This window comes from Colletotrichum graminicola (genome assembly GCF_000149035.1).
Source record: "Colletotrichum graminicola M1.001 genomic scaffold supercont1.108, whole genome shotgun sequence".
Lineage (NCBI taxonomy): Eukaryota > Fungi > Ascomycota > Sordariomycetes > Glomerellales > Glomerellaceae > Colletotrichum > Colletotrichum graminicola.
The window spans coordinates 25,928-47,588 of NW_007361112.1; the positions used below are offsets into that span (position 1 = coordinate 25,928).

The following is a 21,661-nucleotide window of genomic DNA, read 5'->3' on the forward strand; positions in this document are numbered from 1 at the left end:
TATTTATAGGTAGTTAGTAGTAAATAGCTAAATCTTACTACTATATATTTTTATTAGCTTATCTTAAAATTTTAAAATAAATTAAGGGCTATAGTTAGAGGTAATTATCTCTAAAAAACTAAAGAAAAGTACTAAGTATTTATAAAAAAAGTAAAATATATCTCTTACTATAGTAGTCTTATAATAAGGTATTAATACTACTTACTTCTTTAAGTAGTTTACTATAACTTATATATTATTATAACCTTTTTTATTTTTTAAGTAAGCTATAAAATTTATAGTAATATATTACTATAAGTAGTATAAAATAAGTAATAGCCTTAGTTCTCTTAAGGGCTTATTATATAGATTATATATATAGTAATATATATAGTAGTTATATATATATTACTTAATATTTATAGTTATCTCTAGCTAGTAATATTATTCCTTAATAATCTTACTTATTTTATTTTTTTAAAGTGTATAAGTAACTTTTAGTTATAAGCTTTTTAGATTATATAAGTATATAAGTTATCTTTAGAGGGTACTACTAGGCGCCTATTTATTATTAATAGGCTATTATTAGTTAGTTTCTAGCGTTCTTATCTTTAAAAGGCTAGATCTTAAGAAGCTAATAAGGAGGGTATAGTAGCCTCTTAATTTAGTTATAAGATTTATTTTACTAGTAGGTACCCTTAGAGGTTATCTTTAGGTATTAAGGCACTTACTATAATTACTTTAAGAGTAGTTCTTTTAGTTATAGTAGTAGTCTTTAGTAACTACTATAACTAAATAGTAATTCTTAGTATAAGTAGTAAAAGTAGTAAGAGGACTTATATATAGCTAGCCTCTTTTAAGGCCTTCTATATAGTAAGACTTTTTTTCTTCTTAAATAAGGCGTCTACTAAAATGTTTTTTTTAAGTTAATAACTAATCTAAAAATTAAAGTCTACTATTAGTCCTAACTATTTAGCCTAGTAGCTATTTAAAAGGCGTTTTATTATAAAGTATAGTAGTAGCTAATAATTAGTAATAACTTTAAAATAGTATTAGTAGCTAGTAAGCTTAGCTTACTATTTATATAATATAAAAGTAATAATAAGAAGTTTTTTATTATATATAGTATAGTTTATTTTTATACTACTTATAGTCTTAAAATAAAAAGTAACTAAGTACTAAATACTATTTTCTTACTATTAAAGTATTATATTAGTATATATAAAGTCTAAAGTATTACTCTTAATATAAGTTAAGAGTTTAGGCTTAAAGTAATAAAGCACAAAGGTAGTAGTAAGAGACTTCTTTAGGGAGGTAAAAGCCTTTTTATAGTTATTAGTCTATAGAAATAAGTAGTCCTTAGTAGTAAGTTAGGTTAAGAGGTAGGCTATATACCTATACTTAGTAATAAACTAGTAGTAAAAGTATTAAAAGTAAGAATATCTCTAATATTTTTATACTTCTTTATTTTATATTTCCTTTATTATAAAGGTTATATATATATAAGATATATATATTTATAATCTACTAACTTAGTAAATTAATATATATATTAATTACGTAAGTATATCTAATTACGTAATTAATAGAAGATTAGAGAAGGTACTAGAATATAAGATCTCTTAAGATCCTACCTTCTAACTTTATCTTTCCTATAAGGTTATTACTTTAAGTTAGGGTTATTTACTTAAGGTTATTAAGTTATATAACTAAGGGTTAATTTATAAGCAGCTTACGTAAGTATAGAATATTCTAGATATCTAAGTATAGCTATATATAGGCTAGAATTCTTTCTGTTTCTAGTTTCCTTTTCTTCTTTCTCTAAGTAAGTAAATAGTTAATAATCTAACTACTATACTTTCTTTTAACTATATATCCTTATATTCTCTATTTACCTACCCTAGGTATAAGTATTTATATCCCCCCTTTTATCTTATATTCTTGCTTCTATAGGATATATCTTTATATAAGAGATATACTCTCTTATATTCTCCCAAGCTAGAATTCTCTATCTAAGAGACTAGCTTACCTGTTATACTAATAGGTTATAAGCCTAGGTAATATACCTAGGGTTTTAATATTACTATAAGAGTTATATATACTCTTTAGTAGCCTATTTATCTATAAAAGTAGATCCTTTATACTATTAAAAGCGCGTAGGGTATAAGGGACTCTTGCGGTGTGGTGACTACATAGAACACCATAACCACTAAAAGCAACATAAGATTCCTTACCGATCGGTGCATAAATCGTATTGATCTGTCCAGAATTGACGTTAATCGTAAGTGTCAAACTGTAGGATCAAGCATGATTGTGCCCCGATCAGGTAGGCAATTGCTCCCAATCGTCTTGTGTTATCACAATCAAAGGTAAATCATAGAGAGGCTCTAGTTCGATCAGAAGGTAGGTATAAGTATAAAGGATGAATTGTGCGTGTCTATCTCTGAATCTATTGACGCTGGCTTATATCTCTGTACTTGATCGGGATTAGGATCTTCCGATCGGCCTGCATACTGTCTCACTCTAGGCTGATCGCCCTACCCTACTCCACTATCTTTTCTTTATAAGAATATTAAGGCAGAAAGAGTAAGCCCTTAGTATTTCTTATAACTAAAAGAGGTATTAAATATCTACTAAGAGGTTATATAAGTCTTAATAGTAGCTATAAATCCTTTAGCTGCCTTATATATATCTTATATAAAGATATATATTTATATAAAGAGGTAGAAAGAGTAAGACCTCTATAGGTTATAAAAATACCTATTTTATTTCTAGTTAAAAATACTAGAAAAATAGTAGATCTTATTAAGGCTACTACAGGCTGTTTATTACCCTAAGAATAACGTCTCTAAGGAATAAATAATTAGAATTCCTAGATTACTTCTATTTATCTCTTTTTTAAGCTATCAAAGCTTAATACTTATTTTAAAGAAGAGATAAGATATAAGGATATAACTAAAGAACAAAAAACGTAAGCCTTATTAATTATAAGGCAAAACCTTTAAAAAGACCCTCTATCTTTAGTATTTAATTTAAAGGATCTAAAGAATACTTTAAATATACTAAAATCTTCTTATAAGAGAATAGGCCCTGTTCTGAGGTAACAGTTATACTTAGAATTTTACGCTATTAAATTACAGAATTATAATACTTTAAATAAGTTTATTAGCTCTTTTAAAGGTTATATCTCTAAATTAAATAACCTAAGGGCTAAAATAGAAGATATAGACTAAAAAACGGTCTTTATAGCTGCTTTAAGTAGTTATTTTCCTATTTAGGCAGAAAGATAGAGAAGTGCTTTAAGAACTAAAGAGCCTCCTTCTCTAGAAGCGCTTATTAACAATATATTAGATAAAAATTAGCGTAAAAATAATACGCTTATGTCTAATAATTATAGTAGAAATTATAATTCTTATAATAAGGGTAATTTTACTAAAGAATATAAGAATCCTTTTAATAAGGATATAAAACCTTATAAGTAAGGAAATAAAGGTTATAAAAGACCTAAAGAAAAGGTTAATAACCTAGATTTAAACTTACAGCCTTTTAAAGGCAAAGAAAGGGCAACTTTTACTATAAACTAACAAGCTAACTAGCCTTAAGAATTAGAGAATATCTAAGAAGGCAAATATTACACTTATAAGGCCTATCTTAACTATTTAAATCAAAGAAATAAATAGTTATATAATATAGGTTTAATAGTCTATATATTAAATAATAAGGACTATTATTTAGACTTATTAACTAAGGAAAATATTCCTATAGTTAATATAGGTGCAGGACCTGTTAGACCTAAAGGAATAGGAACTATTTTACTTCTTATTTACTTTAAAGAGGAAATTAACTATATAAGGTTAAAAATTACCTTATATATACTAGAATTTCCTATATCTATATTTTTAGGCCTTCTATACTATAAAGGAAGGGGATTCCTTATTAACTAGAATCTCTATAATAGCAATAGAGAACCTTTTACTAATATTAATATAGCAAAAAGAGGTTTCTACCTAAATATTACTATAACTCCTAAACATAATCTTCTATATAATATAGAAGATAATAGCTCCGCTTTATCTCTATAAAATATAAGAGATAATATATCTTCTAATATAGAAGATAATACCTCTATAAAATTAAAAGAAGAGGTATTTACTGTAACAGAAGAATAGTATTAAAAATTAGGCTATCCTTCTTATCCTTACTTAGTTAAAACAGCTAAGTTAACTAAGGGAATTCCTTTAGAAAAACTAAAGGAAGAGGACTTATATTGTCCTAACTGTATTAGGTCTAAGTTAACTAGGCAACAGCCTAGAATTAACTATAATAGAGCTACTTTTCCCTTAGAAAGAGTATATATAGATACTCTTAAAATTACCTCTATATTTATTAATAGAAATAACTACGCTATTCTATTTATAGATAATTATTCTAGCCTTAGAGATATTAAATTCGCTAAGAAGAAAGAAGATATAATTAATATCTTAAAAAATAAGCTACAATACTATAAAAATTAGGGGTATAATTATCCTAAGCGTCTATGCTTAGATAACAGCACTAAGTTTAATATAGGGGAATTATCTACCTATACTAAAGAAAGAGGGATTATATTAGAGTCCTCTACACCTTATACGCTAGAGCAAAACAGAATAGTAGAAAGATCTAATAGAGCTATTCTAGATAAATCTAGGACTATTATAGTAGTAAATAACTTACCTAAGTTTCTATAGGATATTATTCTAAAAGAAACTACTAAGTTATTAAATTATACTGCTATAAGAAGACTAGAAAAGACCCCTATAGAGGCCTTTCTAGACTATTTTTATCCTAATAAGGATAATAAACCTAATTTATCTAAATTAAAGAAAATAGGCTCTAAGGTCTTAGTCTATAGACCTAAAGAAAGGCGTATTTAGTTAGATAAATTAAATACCTATACAGAAGAAGGTATTTATTTATCTATAGAAGGAAGTAATATATATACTATATATATTCCTTTTAGGCCTTATAGGTCCTCTATAGTAAGGACCTTATATATTAAATTTATAGAAAGTACTATAAGAGAGGGAGAAAAATCTACTATTCCTTCTAGTACTTCTATAAATAAAGAAACTATTCCTTCTTCTAATATAGAGGTTAGAATACCTTTTATATTTAAGAAAGAAAAAGATAAATATAAGGCCTATAATACTATAGAATATAACTATAGTACGAAACCTCTAGAGCCTACTACTTTAAAACAAGCTCTAGAAGGACTAGAAAAAGACCTCTAGTTAGAAGCTATATATAAAGAATTAGCTACTATTATCTAAAGAGGTACTTTAAAAGCAGTATTACCTAAAGAAGCATATAAGTCTTCTAGGGTACCTTTAACTGCTAAATAGGTCTTTAAGAAAAAATTTAATATTAATAGTAATATTAATAAATATAAGGCCTAATTATATATTAGAGGTTTCTAGTAAAAATATAGGCTAGATTACTTTTAAACCTTTGCTGCAGGTAGTAACCCTACTACTTATAGGGTACTATTAGCTTTAGTAGCATATTTAGATTAAGAAATCTAACAAATAGATATTATTAGAGCCTTTCTATATAGGGATTTAGAAGAAGAGGTATATATAGACCCTTCTAATATCCCTTTATTTAATCTCTTTAGAAAATATCCTAATTTAAATACTATAAACTAGGAAGATAATAAGGATTAGATATTGTTACTTTTAAAGGCTTTATATAGCCTTAAATAAGCTCCTAGGCAGTAGCAGTTAAAGATAAAATCTATATTAAAAGAAATAGGTTTTATATCTTTAAAATCTAATAAAGCCACTTATTATAACTAGGATAAAAATAATCCTTGTTATATTATTACCTACGTTAATAATTTTCTTATACTTAATAAAGATATTAAGTATATAGAAAATATAAAGGGTAAAATCTCTAAATATATAGAGATATAAGACCTAGGTGAAGTTTCTAAATTTCTAGGGCTTTATATATCTAGAGATAGATCTAAAACATCTATAACTATCTCCTAAGCCTATTATATCTAATAACTTCTAAAAAGATTTAATTTACTAGAAGTAAAAGGAAATAATATACCTATATTAATAGGTATATTAAATAGTCCTCTAGGTAACAAGATAGAAGGATATACTCCTTCTAATAACCTATTAAAGAAATATTAACGCCTTATAGGTTCTCTTATATACGCTATATTTATAACTAGGCTAGATATTACCTATAGCGTATCTTTTACTTCTTGTTACCTATATAACCTAATAGAATTCCTACTTAAATAAAGAAAAGATATTTTAAAATATTTAAAAGAGACTATTAATTATAATGTTACTTATAATAGTAATATAGTTAATAATAGCTCTAATAATACCCTTAGCCTAGTAGGATATACTAATTCTAACTAGGCTAGTTATAAAGAAACTAGAAAATCTACTTCTAGTTATATCTTTACTTTACTAGGAGGACCTATTAGTTAGAAATCTAAAAAGCAGTCTACTATATCCCTATCTACTACTAAGGCTAAATTTAATAGCCTATAGGAAGCTATTAGGGAGGCAGTCTAGCTTAAAGGCTTATTATCTAAAATAGGGTATAATATATCCCCTATAAATATTAAAATAGATAATAATACTGCCTTAAGCTTAGCCTATAACCTAGAATATTATTAAAGAACTAAGCATACTGCCTTATATTATTATTATACTTACTAAGAAGTTAAAAAAGGTAATATAGAAGTAGAATATATACCTACTTCTTCTATGCCTGTAGATAGCTTAATAAAACCCCTTCCTAAGGTTAAATTTTAATAATTTGTTGGGCTAATAGGCCTATTTAATAATAATAAGCCTATATAATATATCTATATATTAGATATACTTTTCTTAATATTATTAAGATTTCTTTATTAATAAGTTATTAAACTTATTAATATTCTACCCTAGCTGCTGCGTAACTCCAGGGTAACTCTTTTTAACTTAACTACTTTTACTCTATAATAGAGCAAAAGAGGGAGTATTAGAAGTAAGAATATCTCTAATATTCTTATGCTTCTTTATTTTATATTTCCTCTATTATAGAGGTTATATATATATAAGATATATATATTTATAATCTACTAACTTAGTAGATTAATATATATATTAATTACGTAAGCATGTCTAATTACGTAATTAACAGAAGATTAGAGAAGGTACTAGAATATCTAAGATCTCTTAAGATCCTACCTTCTAACTCTATCTTTCCTATAAGGTTATTACTTTAAGTTAGGGTTATTTACTTAAGGTTATTAAGTTACGTAACTAAGGGTTAATTTATAAGCAGCTTACGTAAGTATAGAATATTCTAGTAAGCTAAGTATAGCTATATATAGGCTAGAATTCTTTCTATTTTTAGTTTCTTTTTCTTCTTTCTCTAAGTAAGTAAATAGTTAATAATCTAACTACTATACTTTCTTTTAACTATATATCCTTATATTCTCTATTTACCTACCCTAGGTATAAGTATTTATACTTTCCTTTTTATCCTATATTCTTATTTCTATAGGATATATCTTTATATAAGAGATATACTCTCTTATATTCTCCTAAGCTAGAATCCTTTATCTAAGAGACTAGCTTACCTATTATACTAACAAAAAGTTATAAAACCTTAAGAAAAATTAGACCCCCTTAATAGTTATTAAGGCCTACTAATCCTTAATTATAGTAATTTTCTTAAGGTTAAAATAAATACTATTAGTAAAGATAATAAACCTAAGGTACTTAGTAGTAGTTACCTTAAATTTATACTTTTTAATGTTTACTTATAGCCTAGCTTTATAAAGCTAGGTAAAAATCTTTTTAATAAACTTTTAATACTATAAAAGGTCTTTAAAGAAAATTAAGATATTATCTAAGTAAGTAGTATAAAAGTTATTAAGATACTTTATTAAGACGTTATTTATATACTACTAGAAAGTTAGCTAGTTAGAAGGGGTAAAAAGGTAGCCCTAAATTTTCTAGTAGTAACAGTCTGTCTTAGTAGTAACTAGGCCTACTTTATAAAGGAAGGCACTAACCTTAGCAGCAGCCACTATAGTAATAACAGCTATAGTAAAGTAGGTAGCTATAAGGGTAGTTACTATAGTAAGGGTAGCTACAGTAGTAGGCTAGATAAAGATAATCTAATTACTAATTAGCTAGTAATTAACTAAAGTAATAAAGAAGATAAGGGCTAAAGTAAGGGCTATAATAAAGGCTATAATAAGGGCTATAATAAGGGTAATAGTAATAGTAGTTACTAAGGGTAGTAAGGACTTTCTTTAATAGGTAGTAATTATTACGCTATAAATTATAAGGCCTAGAAGAGCCTACGTAATTACTAGCCTGCTTAAAAGCGCGCGCTAGCGGCTACGTGTAGCTCTATAGACCTTTTTTTTCTTTATCTTTTATATATTTAGACCTATAATATAAAAGCTTTTTAGCTAATTAAAGGTCTAGGAAGATTACTATTTTCCCTACTTTCCTTCTTTCCTAATAGATTATAATAAGCACCTTAAAAAAGAGCTTACTATATAAGGCTTTTACTAAGTGCTTAGTAAGAATTACTATTAAGAAAAGAATTATATTATATTCTTTTCTTATATTAATAACTATATATATATATATATATAGCTATATAGATAAAACTTAAGTAAGTAATATAATAGTATCCCTTTAATAATAATACTACTTTAAAAGTAGAGGCCTATTATAATAGTTCTTTAGCCTTAAAGTAATTTATAATTAAAGTAACTACTATCTCTAGCTTTTATAAGTAGTATATTATAATAAAGTAACTAAACTACTACTAATAAATAAGAAATATAATAAGTTATTACTTATAGTAAAGACTAAGCTACTACTTAGTAACTATATAGCCTTATTATAAAAACTTAACTAATATTAAAAAAAAGTAGAAATAATCCTTTATATAATAGTAATAACCTAGCTAGACGTTACCTTTAAAGCTAGCTAGCTTACTTACTTTAATTATAATCTAAGTTTAGCTTAATAAAAGGCTATAAATTATATACTTAGATATTTTTATTAAATATAGCACTTTTACCTAAAATATAAAGTAATACTAAGTAGTAATAATAATATATTAAAGGTAACTTTAGACGTTATATTTACTAATAACTTACTAGACTATTATAGCTTATAAGTATATATACTAAAGCTATTTAAATAGCTTATCTCTTAGTAAGCTAATAAGTAAGATATAGTAATAACGTTAACTACTAAGGCTAAATTACTAGCACTTTTATTTACTATAAAAGAAGTACTTTTTACTAGTAAATTAATTACTATACTAAGTATTTAACTATTAACTTAACCTAGAAATAAATTATTACTTAATAAGTAGGTAGCTATAAATAACTACTAATTATTTATATTAGCTATTATAATACTTAGACTATTAGGCTTATTACTAAAGAGCTTATTTAACTATAAATAAGGCTATAGTATATAGATATATATTACTACTAGCTATACTAAAAAGTAGTAGCAAATAAAATTACTATTAAATATAAGAAGTCTACTATATTAATAGCTAATAGATTAATAAAGACACTTAGTATACTATAGTTTACTATATTTATAGCTTAATTAAATATAAGTAATTAATATATACACCTTAAAGTAAAGTAATAGTAAAAACTAGCTAATAATAAAGTAAAGCTTTACTATTAAATAAAAGAGGAAAATATATAAGATATTAAAGAATAGTTAATAAATAAATAGGCTATAAATAGAGGATATTTAGTATAGGCACTATAGTAATAGATTATATTACTTACACTAAGAGGGTGTATTAAATATAGTAGAATTACATATAAATTAACTAGTAAATGTATAGTTACCTTATAGCAAATTATTAGGGAATAGGTAGTAAAATTGCCCTACTTTTAGGGTAATTTCTAATAACTAAATGGCTAGGATTAACCTAGGATTTCCTAACTAAGAAATAGGGGGATTTCCCTGTTCTTATAGATTTTTACTATAGTCACACAACAACATAACATACAACACAACCAATCAATCAACCATTACAATCCCTACGATTTAACACGTCTATACTTATTAATATTTACTAGTAGTTCCTTCCCTTGACATTATTCACGGTGTTTTGTGCCAAAGAGGTTAAGCTCTTGACGCCAAATCGGACATATTGTTACATACTGAGATGCTTAAGGTTTATACCTAAGGAGCTTATTAAAGCCAACATCGCAACATGCAAGTAATGTGGGCAGCGTACCTACACCATGTGTAAGGGTGCTAAGCATAGGGATCAAGATTGTGCTCGAGATACCTTGACTCAAAACCTGCTAGAGGTTGCCGCTGCAAATGGGTAGCAAAGATGCTTTTCTTGCCAAACAATTATAGAACTAGATCATGGGTGTAACTACATAAGTAAGTCCTATTACTTAGCAGAGCCTTACTACACAAAGTAGACTAACATTATCATCTATCCTGTCGCTGCGGTACACAATTCTGCTACGTGTGCGGCCTCAAATGGAAGACGTGCTTATGTAATCAATGGGAGAAGGAACGGCTCTACGCCCGTGCCATTGTGATTGTGAACCGGGACGCAAATGCATTTCTTCTGGGTCATGAGAGTCGAGCTCGAAGGGTTAAAAGAGAGGGACAGAATCTGGTTATCAACCATCAGTGTTTACACAACACATGGAGAAGCCGAAGCGGCACTTATCGATGTGAAGAGTGTCACGATAGGTTGTCTGTTTATATGAATGCACTCAATGCCGCATCCGTGCTTGCCGACGATGTCAGTTCAACCGACTCTAAGCCACTTGGGAATCTAAGTCTTTTACATAACGAATCTCTCTGCGAGATTATATTACTTTCTGTTTTCTACTTTTAGGCTCTTAAGCCTGCACTTTATCCCGGTTGTCTATCTACTTCGATTCAACATGTGTGTATCTTACTAGAATTTAGCTTTCACACCTCAATTTAGTAGTGCTGTTCCGTGAGGAACCCCTGGGTTAGGACATCTAGCTCTTGTTATTAGCTTGTCTTTAATAAGTACCACTCACCTATGTTTCCTCCTGCAGTAATCCTCCCTTCTTACGACTATTAATTCTACAATCCTACTTATCTATATCGCCGTTATCTATACTTTTTGTCTACTAAATATGTTCTATAGTGGCGAAGGTACAAAGGTTATGTTAAAGGCAGGGGTAGTATTAGAGTACTAGTATTACTTACTTTAGTGCTCCTAGCTTCTAGAATCAACAGTCTAGAAGGCCTCCTTTTATGTAAACAGGTTGCGGTTAGGTACCAGCCACTTGTAGACCTGTACAGTGGCCCGTGTCAAGGGGACAACGCGTATCTCGGAGTCCTAGGACCTAAAGACTTTTTTCTTATTCTTTTAAGCTTTTTAGGAGATGGATTAGATTAGTGCTTAGACATCCTAGCTTATATTTCCTTTCAGTAGTATAGTCTGTTAGTAGGTATATTTATTTCTTTAAACTGCTTTACTACGTAAGACCGCTACTGCCCTGCACCTACGCTTAAAGAACCCTAACTATATTAACCTTACAAACAGAACACAAAATCGTCACAATTAGTCTATTTACCAGCCTTATTGCACACAAGATGGAAAAGACGCATGTTGTTATTGTAGGCGCAGGACCGGTTGGCCTGTTTACGGCCTACCTCCTCGCCCGGCAGAAGATTAAGTGCATTGTCTTGGAGAGGCGCCACGGCGTGTCGGAGCACCCCAAAGCCCACACTATCAACCCCAGAACGCTCGAAATCTTCCGTCAGGCCGGATTGGATGTAGCTTACATCCGGAAATATGCAGCCGGGGCCAGAGATGCTGGATCTGTACGTCTTGTCTATGGTCTAGCCGACGCTGAGATCGGCTCCTTCCCCTACGAACGCCAAGACGACGAGGTACGCAGCCTGACGCCAGAGCCTCTTGTAAACTGGCCACAGCCGGAGCTTGAGAGACTACTCCAGAAGTCGGTGATTGAGACAGGGCTCGTTCATATCAGGAGAGGGTGGCAGGTTGATTCAGTTAACATGATGACGGAGACAACGGGGGTAGAAACTGGCTGTGTCTGCGTCGTCTCATGCAGCAGCAGCAGCAACAGCAGCAACAGCAACACCAGTTCCACTAGACTACGCAGGGACGCAGACGGAGACACGACCCGACACAAATGCATTCAGGCTGATTTTGTCATTGGCGCTGACGGCGTGAACTCGACTGTGCGAGAAAAGATGGGCGGCATCGAATTTCAATCCATGGGACCAGGCTACGCGTATCAGTCGGTCATCTACAGGGGCAGTCTGCGCTCGGCGCTTCCGGCTGATCGCGAGGCTATGCTCTACTTTTGCTTCCACCCCGATCATCCGAGCCAGTTTATTGCACACCGTCTCGATACCTCCTTCGTCCACGTCACGCCTGTGATGGACACGGTGCCGTTGCCGTCGGCTGGTGCACAACAACGCAAGGCAGCGGCAGCACGATCATCGCCCGAGGCCTGCCTCCCGGGTCTGCGGTACACCGAGGTTCTTCGTACCATCTGGGAGACTGCCCCGCGTGTGGCAAGCTCATACAGTGATGCGAAGCACGGCCGCGTGTTTCTCGTTGGAGATGCCGCCCACAGCTTGCCGCCCCAAGGTGGCCTGGGTCTAAACACAGGCATTGCCGACGCACACAACCTGGTGTGGAAGCTGGTTTCCATCATGCAGAACAAAGGCAACTCTTCGCACCTCCTCTCCAGCTACACTCGCGAGCGCCGGCCCGTCGCACTCGCGAACCTCGAGTACTCAAAGGCCAGCGAAGCGGCTTTCTACTCGGTCAGCACCACGCTGGTGGGCGTCGCCGTCCAGTACCAGGAAGCAAGGGCAGAAGTGCCGGGTCTTGCCATGGATGCGTTCCTCCAACAGCCCGTCGTTTGTGCCGGGGTGGCAGGAGCAGTGGCGGAGGCGAGCCAACACTTTGACTCGCTGGCCCTCCAGCTCGGATTCATCTATGACGACGATCCGTCGAGCACGCGGCCCCTTCTCGACAACCCGACGAGATACGTGCCGCGAGCGTGTCCCGGGGCCAGACTGCCACATGGGATGATCAGTGGCGAGAATGACGATGGTCATCGTGATGGTAGGCTGTTGTCCCTCTTGGACCTTGTGCCCTACGATCGATTCACCGTGTTGCACCACGCCAACCCCGTATTCGCGTCTTGCGACTGGGCCATAGATGTGGCAGGCCTTGGTATGCCGGAAGCTTGGCATGACGCGGTTCCGGAGATCAAGAAGGGGAAAGGGATCGTTGTGAGACCGGACCTCCACGTGCTGCTACATGTAGACAACCCGCGCCAGGCGGAGGATGCGGTCGCAGAGTATTTAGACCGAGGTGAAGTGCGGCGCATAAGGTGATGGTTCTGTGCGAGTTCAATATGCCAGTCAGTGCTTAATTAACGTTTTATTTGTTCTCTTGTCAACAGACCTATGTGTCGCTCTCGACAACAGTCTTCCTTTCTCTAGATCTGTAGTGACCTGTCCCCTTCCGGTTCCCACTCCTCTCTCTTTTCTCGAACGTTCGGGTTCTCAGCCAAATGATTTTCAAAAGAGTTCAACTTGTTGCTCGTTGATACTAGCAATAACCTAGCTACTGCGACAAGTTTCCTTAATTAGGTGAAACGTCGACTCTATTTTGTATAGGACACTTAGTAGACAGGCACTTAAATGACAAGCCACTTAATGTTGCAGCCGAGGCGGGAGGACAAAGATTTCTAGCAGGATAAGATTTCTAGCCTATGCCACTGAGAAGTATCTTATAGTTAAGTTTAGGTGGGAAAGGTCAGTCTAGGAAGTTCTGGGAACCACCGATCGTCCCAAGAGGGGAAGCAGAGAAGATTCTAGGCCGTGCTCTAAACAAAAGTCTAAAGCAAGGTACACCATGCTCTTTTCTTTTTTAAGTTTTCGCTTTTCGGCTTTTCATGCAAGGGCATTCTATTAACAGATAGGCCGGATAGGCCGGACATCCTATTTAGGAATCGCATTTATTGCCTTTAGCAGTTTGTATAACATAGCAAACCTACTAAAATCTAAACTCTTGCCTACTAACTCCTTTCCCTATTATTTACATCATCTTATTAGTTCTAATTAACCTGTAATACTAGATAATAAGAGGCAGGGAGCGCCAAGTACACATTCCCTAGCGTTTATTACTGCCTACCTATTATAGGTATAACGTCACATATATTATCTAAAACTTTATATTCTACTTAACATATTGCTGTAAATCCCTTAGCTTAAAGAGCATAAGGGGCTGTAGTTTAAATAAGCAAGCTGAACTTGCCTGCAAGTCTTAGTTAACAAGATGATAACCATGGCTCCTACACTCTCTACTACTAACAACAGTAATTATAATCACGAAACTAAGAACAAGCGGCTAGGATTACGGAGTAGGCAGAAATCTACTACTAGTCACCACCACCATCAACAACATTATCAACTATCGCTAGCGTCCCCAGCCACATCCTCGCAGCCGTCTAGGCCTCGCACTCGGCGTCGTTCCTCGCTCGTCAATTATCCAGGGGTTACCAATAGCAAACGGCATAAATCTGTACATATTTCGGCGGATGAGTACAAGGCCATCAGCGATCTCGTCGAGCTCGCCAAGGATTTCCTCGTGAAGCATCAAACCAGCGACGATAACGATCTAGACTCGCCAACCCGAAGCGGAACCAGCAGTAGTAATGGCGGCGGCGTTGGCAGCGGCTCTCTTGATATCTCGAAGCCCCCAACGCGGGATGGGCCCTTCGACCCCTTTGGCGCCAACTTCGACGCCCGGGAGTGGGCCAAGTCCTTCTACCTTCTCCGCTCCGAAAGCTGCGAGGTGCGAAAGGCGGGCGTGGCGTTCCGCAAGCTGAGCGTCTCAGGCCATGGACCCGGCACGGCGTTCCAGACGACGGTCGGCAACGCGTGGTGGTTCCAGGCCGTGGCCGTCGTGCGTGGGCTGTTACGCATGAAGCGTCTACAGGAGGTACGCATTCTGCAGGACCTTGAGGGCGTTCTCAAGGATGGAGAGATGCTCTGCGTGCTAGGTCCACCAGGCAGTGGGTGCTCGACCTTTCTGCGGACGATCGCGGGTAACACGCGTGGCACGCAGGTAGCAGGCGACGCCTATCTCAACTATCGCGGTCTGACTGCTGAGGAGATGAGACGCTATTTCCGAGGCGACGCCATCTATACGGCCGAGGAGGATGTCCATTTCCCGGTGCTCTCGGTGGCTGACACGCTCTTTTTCGCCGCGCGCGCAAGGGCGCCCAAGACGCCGCCAGGAGGTCTCACGACGGACGAGTATGCACGGCGGGTGCGCGACGTGACCATGGCCATGCTGGGCATTCAACACACGCTCGAGACGCCCGTCGGCGGCACTGACGGGGACACGGCGCGCGGCGTGTCTGGCGGCGAGCGTAAGCGTGTGAGCATCGCCGAGGCGGCCCTGAGCTTCGCGCCGATCCAGTGCTGGGATAACAGCACGCGTGGGCTCGACAGTAGCACGACAATAGGCTTTTGCAAGACCCTGCGCGTCCAGAGTGACATGATGGGTATGACGAGCGCCGTCGCCATTTACCAGGCGCCTCAGGAGGCCTACGAGCTCTTCGATAAGGTTCTCGTCCTCTATGAGGGACGACAGATCTACTTTGGCCCGACTACCCAGGCCAAGGCCTACTTCCAGCGGCTGGGCTTCCTCTGTCCGAAGAACCAGACGACCCCCGACTTCCTGACGTCCATGACCAGTCCAGCGGAGCGTGGGCGAGAGGGTATCATCAAGCCTGGATACGAAGCCAAGGTGCCGCATACGCCGGACGAGTTTGTGGAGGCGTGGAAGACGAGCAGCCTCCGCCGCCGGCTCGACCAAGAGGTTGACGCGTACGACGCGTGCTTCCGCCTCACCGGCGGCGGCTCCGGCTCCGGCTCCGGCTCGCGGACCCACTACGCCGAGTTCCTTGCCAGCAAGAAGACCGACCAGTCTTCTTTACAGCGATGGAAGTCGCCCTATACCCTCTCGTACCCGCGGCAAATTCTGCTGTGCTTGTGGCGTTCCCTCGCGCTGATAAAGGCGGCGCCGCAGATGACGGTGACGATGCTCGTCGTCAACCTCTTCCAGACCGTCATCGTCGCTAGCCTCTTCTTCCGGCTGCCTGAAACGGCCGAGTCCATGAGGTCCCGCAGTACGCTACTGTTTACGGCCGCGCTGGTCAACGCCTTTATCTGCATACTCGAGGTATCGGCCTTGTTTGCCAAGCGGGCCATTGTCGAGAAGCATGTTCGCTACGCCCTCTATCACGCTTCTGCCGAGGCCATCGCTGACCTAGCCATGAGCTTACCGTTCAAGCTGCTCAACTCCATCATCGTCAACACCGTCTTCTACTGGATGTGCAACTTGCGAGCGGGGGGCGGCGCTTTTGCCTTCTTCGTGCTGGTCCAGTTCGCCATGACGCTCGCTCTGAGCCTGTTCTTCCGCCTCGTGGCCTCGGCGGCCAAGAGTCAAGCGACGGCCATGGCCCCAGCATCGACAGTGCTGCTCACCCTGGCCTTGTACACAGGTTTCGGCGTACCCCCCATATACTACAAGCCCTATGCTGCATGGATCGCCAAGCTCAACCCCGTCGCGTACGGGTTCGAGGCCCTCATGATCAACGAGTTCGGCAACGGGCGCAGGTTCCCTTGCACAGCCTTTGTTCCGTCTGGCCCAACCTATGACGCGGGCATGATGGCGATGCCGCAGACGCGCGTGTGTGCCGCGCAGGGGGCTGTCGCCGGAGCTCCCTTCGTCGATGGGAGCGCCTACATCTCCGGCGCTTTTGGGTATCAGGACAGCCACCGATGGCGGAACGTCGGCATCATCTTTGCCTTCGCAGCAATCTACCTCCTGCTACACCTCGTTGTCACGGACTTGGTAAGCAGCGAAAGGAGCCACGGGGAGGTGCTCGTTTTCCCCAGGGGAAAAGCCCCGACAAGGCGGGCAAAGAGAGACGACGTGGAGGATCATATCACCAAGGGAAGAGCAGAAACACCGAGCATGAGCATGAGCACGTACATAGCTTCCTCCTTCCCCTCCGAGCCTGCTGCGCCTGTGTTGAAGAAGAACGGGAGTGAGCATTGGACCAGTAACATTGCGGACAAGTATACTGGTGAATGGGGTTTTCCACCGACGACTATGGAGAGTGAAAGAATCTGCAATATAACTGCCAGTAAAAATTCTCCTCATCCCCCCGCCACTACCATATCCTGGAACTGGCCGCAGGGCCACAGCAGCTTGGATTATCACGATCATGGCCATAGCGGGCTGGGGATCGACCGCCAGACGGCCATTTTCCATTGGAGCAACGTCTGTTACGATGTCAAGGTCAAGAAGAAGGAGACGAAGCGCATTCTGGACTGCGTGGACGGGTGGTGTGAGCCGGGTACTCTCACTGCGCTCATGGGCGTCTCGGGCGCCGGCAAGACGACCCTTCTCGACGCCCTCGCCTCGCGCCTGTCAACCGGCGTCGTGACGGGCGAGATGCTCGTAGACGGATCCCCGCGGGATGACTCGTTCCAGCAGAAGACTGGCTACGTCAAGCAGCAAGACCAGCATCTCGTCACTTCGACGGTGCGAGAAGCCCTCACCTTCAGCGCCGTCCTCCGCCAGCCGGCCCGCTTCTCGCACGAGGACAAGATGGCCTACGTCGAAAAGGTCATCGACATCCTTGGCATGGGGCAGTATGCCGACGCCGTCGTTGGCGTGCCCGGCGAGGGTCTGAACGTGGAACAGCGCAAGAGACTGACCATTGGTGTCGAGTTGGCCGCCCGTCCTGCCCTGCTTCTGTTCCTGGATGAGCCCACCTCTGGCTTAGACTCGCAGACGAGCTTCTCCATCTGCTCTCTGCTCGAGACCTTGAGAGATAATGGCCAGGCTATTCTGTGTACGATCCATCAGCCATCAGCGGTTGTAAGTTTACCCCCTACCCTCTTTCTCTCACCCTGAGTGTTTGCTATATTATCCTATTATTCTGTTAAGCTACCAATCATACCGCTGATATCCTATGCGCGCAAAAATCAGCTCTTTGAGCGGTTTGACAGACTTCTTCTTCTTGCTCCTGGTGGACGAACCGTCTACTTCGGCCGGATCGGACGCCACGCAAACGTTCTTGTTGACTACTTCATTCGCAATGGCGCTCCGCGGCCTATCAAGGATCAGAACCCGGCCGAGTACATTCTCGAACAAGTTTGCGCCGGCGGCAAGCAGAAGAATGGCATCGACTGGCCCAACATCTGGCGGCATAGTCCTGAATACGACGACGTCAAAGCCCACCTGGCGCGATTGAAGGAAGAAGCCGGCGGGAGAGCGAGGCGGAGGGGGACGATGACAATGCAACAGCAGCAGGATCCGTCTTTCGCCGCTCCCTTCTCCCAACAGCTTTCCGAAGTGACGAGGCGCGTGGCCCTACACTACTGGCGCAGCCCAAGTTATATCTATGCAAAGATGCTATTGACCTTCGGCGCCGCCCTCTTCATTGGCCTCTCGCTGCTCAACCTTCCCAACACGCAGGTCGGTATCACCATCCAGACCATCGCCATCTTCATGTTCCTCACGACGCACTTCAACCTGATGTTGCAAATCTTACCTGTGTTCGTCACCCAGCGCACCCTCTATGAGGGTCGCGAGCAGCCTTCACGCACCTACTCATGGGCTGCCTTTATGGCCGGCCAGATGGCCGTCGAGATGGTCTACAACACCCTCATGGCCCCGCCAGCATTCCTGGCATGGTACTATCTCGTCGGTCTCTACCGCAACGCCGCCGAGACCAACGACACGGCCTCGCGCGGCGGATTGGCCTTTCTGTTCATGCTCGTCTTCTTCCTGCAGGCCAGCACCTTTGCGCACATGGTCGCCGCTGCCTTAGACCTTGCCGACCAGGCCGCCGGTATCGGCAACCTCCTCTTCGTCATGATGTTCATCTTCAACGGCATCCTCGCGACGCCGCCTACCTTCTGGACATGGGTGTATCGCGTAAACCCCATCACCTACCTCGTCGAGGGCCTTCTGGGGACGGGGCTCGCTAATGCCGGCATCCGCTGCGCTGAGACCGAGTTCCTGTACATGAACCCGCCGCCCGGCCAGACGTGCGGCCAGTACCTGCAGGCCTATATCGCCCAGGCCGGCGGCTACCTTGCCGACCCAGCCGCCGCCGCTGACTGCCGCTTCTGTCTGACAAGCAATACGAACGAGGTGCTGGCGGGCGTCCACGTCGAGTTCGGTAACCGCTGGCGTGACCTGGGAATCCTTTCCATGTACGTCCTCTTCAACACCGTGGCCGCCTTTGCTCTGTACTGGACCCGTGTGCCCAAGCCTAGGAGAGATGAAGATGGTACATCATCATCAAGTCCGCAGAATGACAACAGCAGCACAAACCCTCTTGTAGAGACCTGGAATCGTCTCAAGGGGAAGGCCAAGGGTAAGGAAGGTCGTGAGGGTGTTGCTGGCGGACCCTCGCCGCAGCTTCCGTGGACCGAGGATAAACGGGCCGGCACGTCATTAAGCGGCCGCACCTTGCAGGATACGCAGGCCGTGAAAGCGCCTGGATCGGCTCGGCCGTCTTCCAACGGCAGCATCCAGGCGCTCGGGATAAGTAGGAGAAGGTACTGGGACGACGACGACGACGACGACGACGACGACGACGACGAAGACAATACTGACGACGTCCAAGCACTGGACAACAAGGTAGATAGGTATGAGAAGCAGGAAAGTGGATCGGAGGACTTAGGTGAGGGCGAAGAGGGGAGTCAGGACATCCACTTTACTATGCAAAGGCCACCCGCGACTCCTCAATACTGGATTTGATTATTATTAGATGATCATCATGGCGGGTTCAAGTTCAAGTTCAAGGTTGAATACAAGAAATTGATTCCACGTTTGTTCCAAAATGCACGTATTTTTCACTGAACAATATCTGCTCACGTAGCTACTTTACACTGCTCTCACGCAGTAGCTGAATACACGTCCTCCTTCAACCGGCACTCAATTACATGTCCCAGGCCACGGCAAATCCACACCTTGACGATCTTCAGGCCAGCCGCCTCCACCACCTTGCTCACGTCATGGATGGTGCGCTGAACACCGTTGGGGCTGACAGTTAGGATGAAGCCAGAGATAAGTCCCATGGCCTGGAACTCGCCGTAGTTCTTGAGCAACGGCGACGGCGCGTTTGGCAGCAGTGCGTCGCCACACGTCGGGTGCATAATGTACTCGCCGATCAGTAGGCGCGACTTCCCCGGGGCCATGGCGTCCCTGATGTGCATGAATATCTTGGTCAGATCATCGTCCTGCCAGTCAACAATGACGGACCGAAACCAGTACACGTCGGCGCCCTTAACTGGGTTCTCGTGGAAGAAATCGTGCGCGGTGAGCTTGACTGCGCCCGTGGCCAACGCCTGCGGGTCCGTCCTCTGCCAGTGTGCAGTCGCATGCTCGATCATGCCGGGCTGGTCCTGGACGATACCGACGAAATCTTCCCGGCCGCGGCGGTCGGGGAAGTTGGTCCGTAGGGCTTGGATCGAGCTGCCGAGCCCTCCACCGACGTCGACGACCACGGCACCATTTCGGAGCGTAGATTCCCAGGGGTAACCGCCAACGTCGGTCAGCCCGTGCAGGTACTCGCCCAGCGAGGCGAGCCACAAGTTGAAGGAGTCACGCCACTCGGGGTGCGCGTTGAGGTATTCGAACTGGCCCAAGCTCTTGCCAATACTCCTGGCAAAGGCTGAGTCTTGCGATGCGTAGCTGGCGCAGAGGGCCGGGTCCTTGAGGAGGTTCGGCAGCACGTCGGCCGTGGGGAAGAGGAAGGAGGCGTAGCGTACCGAGCTAGCGAGGCGCTCGTCTGTCGCGAGAGCGGTCGACGCTTCGTCGTTAGCAAAGACGTTGAGGGCCGTCTCTGCAAAGATGTGGTGCGCACACAGAGTCCGCATCACGAGTCCCAGCTTGCGCGTGTCAACAACGCCTGTCTCAGTGGCGAGGGCGTCAAGGCCCATAGGCCCGTTAGCCGCCAACAGCTTAGGGATTTCCCACTCAACAACCATGTGCAGCGCGCGAGACACGAAATAGCTGTGTGCCAGGTGGCCGAGGCGCCACTGGGGCGTGAGGACAGCTGCCTCAAGGGAGGCTGTCGCGGCGATGACGCGCTTGCGGGCATCCTCCGTCTTGGGGTCCTTTGGAACGCGAATATCTCCATGATTTGTCGTGGCTCCGTTCCCAATCTTGGACTTGGGGGAAGAGGAGGAAGATGAGGAGGAGAGTTCAACGATGAGATCGTTCGTTGAGGTGGTAAGTGTGTCCAGGAGGGACCGGAGATGGGCGATATGCTGTTCTGCAGTATTAGCCATGCTGAGACTAATGAGCATGAATGTTTTTCTTTTCTCTGTATTATTTTTCGCTTGGTTACCTAGGTAACGAATTGGACGGTTACAAGTGATGTAAGTTTAGACAAAAAGAGCCTGTTCCTTTTCTAGGACTCCCTGTCGACTGCTTCCTGATGTTAGCAAGGCTTAGGCCTTGACCAGGGAGACGAGCGGGCGGCCTGGTTCTGGGTGAGATGAATTTGCAGGTGACTTCAAGGTTTAGACGTTCAAAA

At 41.1% G+C, this 21,661-nt stretch overlaps 3 protein-coding genes across 3 annotated transcripts; 2 read left to right on the forward strand and 1 right to left on the reverse strand.

Annotated features, from left to right (window-relative positions):
• Positions 1-11,627: 11,627 nt before the first annotated feature.
• Positions 11,628-13,415, forward strand: GLRG_11704 (FAD binding domain-containing protein; the record flags this gene model as incomplete). Its single annotated transcript, XM_008102388.1, has 1 exon — positions 11,628-13,415. The coding sequence occupies one exon, from the start codon at positions 11,628-11,630 to the stop codon at positions 13,413-13,415; it is 1,788 nt and encodes a 595-aa protein (XP_008100579.1).
• A 955-nt stretch (positions 13,416-14,370) lies between these two features.
• Positions 14,371-19,878, forward strand: GLRG_11705 (ABC-2 type transporter; the record flags this gene model as incomplete). Its single annotated transcript, XM_008102389.1, has 2 exons — positions 14,371-17,985; positions 18,097-19,878. The coding sequence occupies 2 exons, from the start codon at positions 14,371-14,373 to the stop codon at positions 19,876-19,878; spliced, it is 5,397 nt and encodes a 1,798-aa protein (XP_008100580.1).
• A 137-nt stretch (positions 19,879-20,015) lies between these two features.
• On the reverse strand, positions 20,016-21,413 carry GLRG_11706 (O-methyltransferase; the record flags this gene model as incomplete). The annotated part of the gene is made up of 1 exon (XM_008102390.1): positions 20,016-21,413. One exon carries the CDS (start codon positions 21,411-21,413, stop codon positions 20,016-20,018), a length of 1,398 nt encoding a protein of 465 aa, XP_008100581.1.
• Positions 21,414-21,661: the final 248 nt, after the last annotated feature.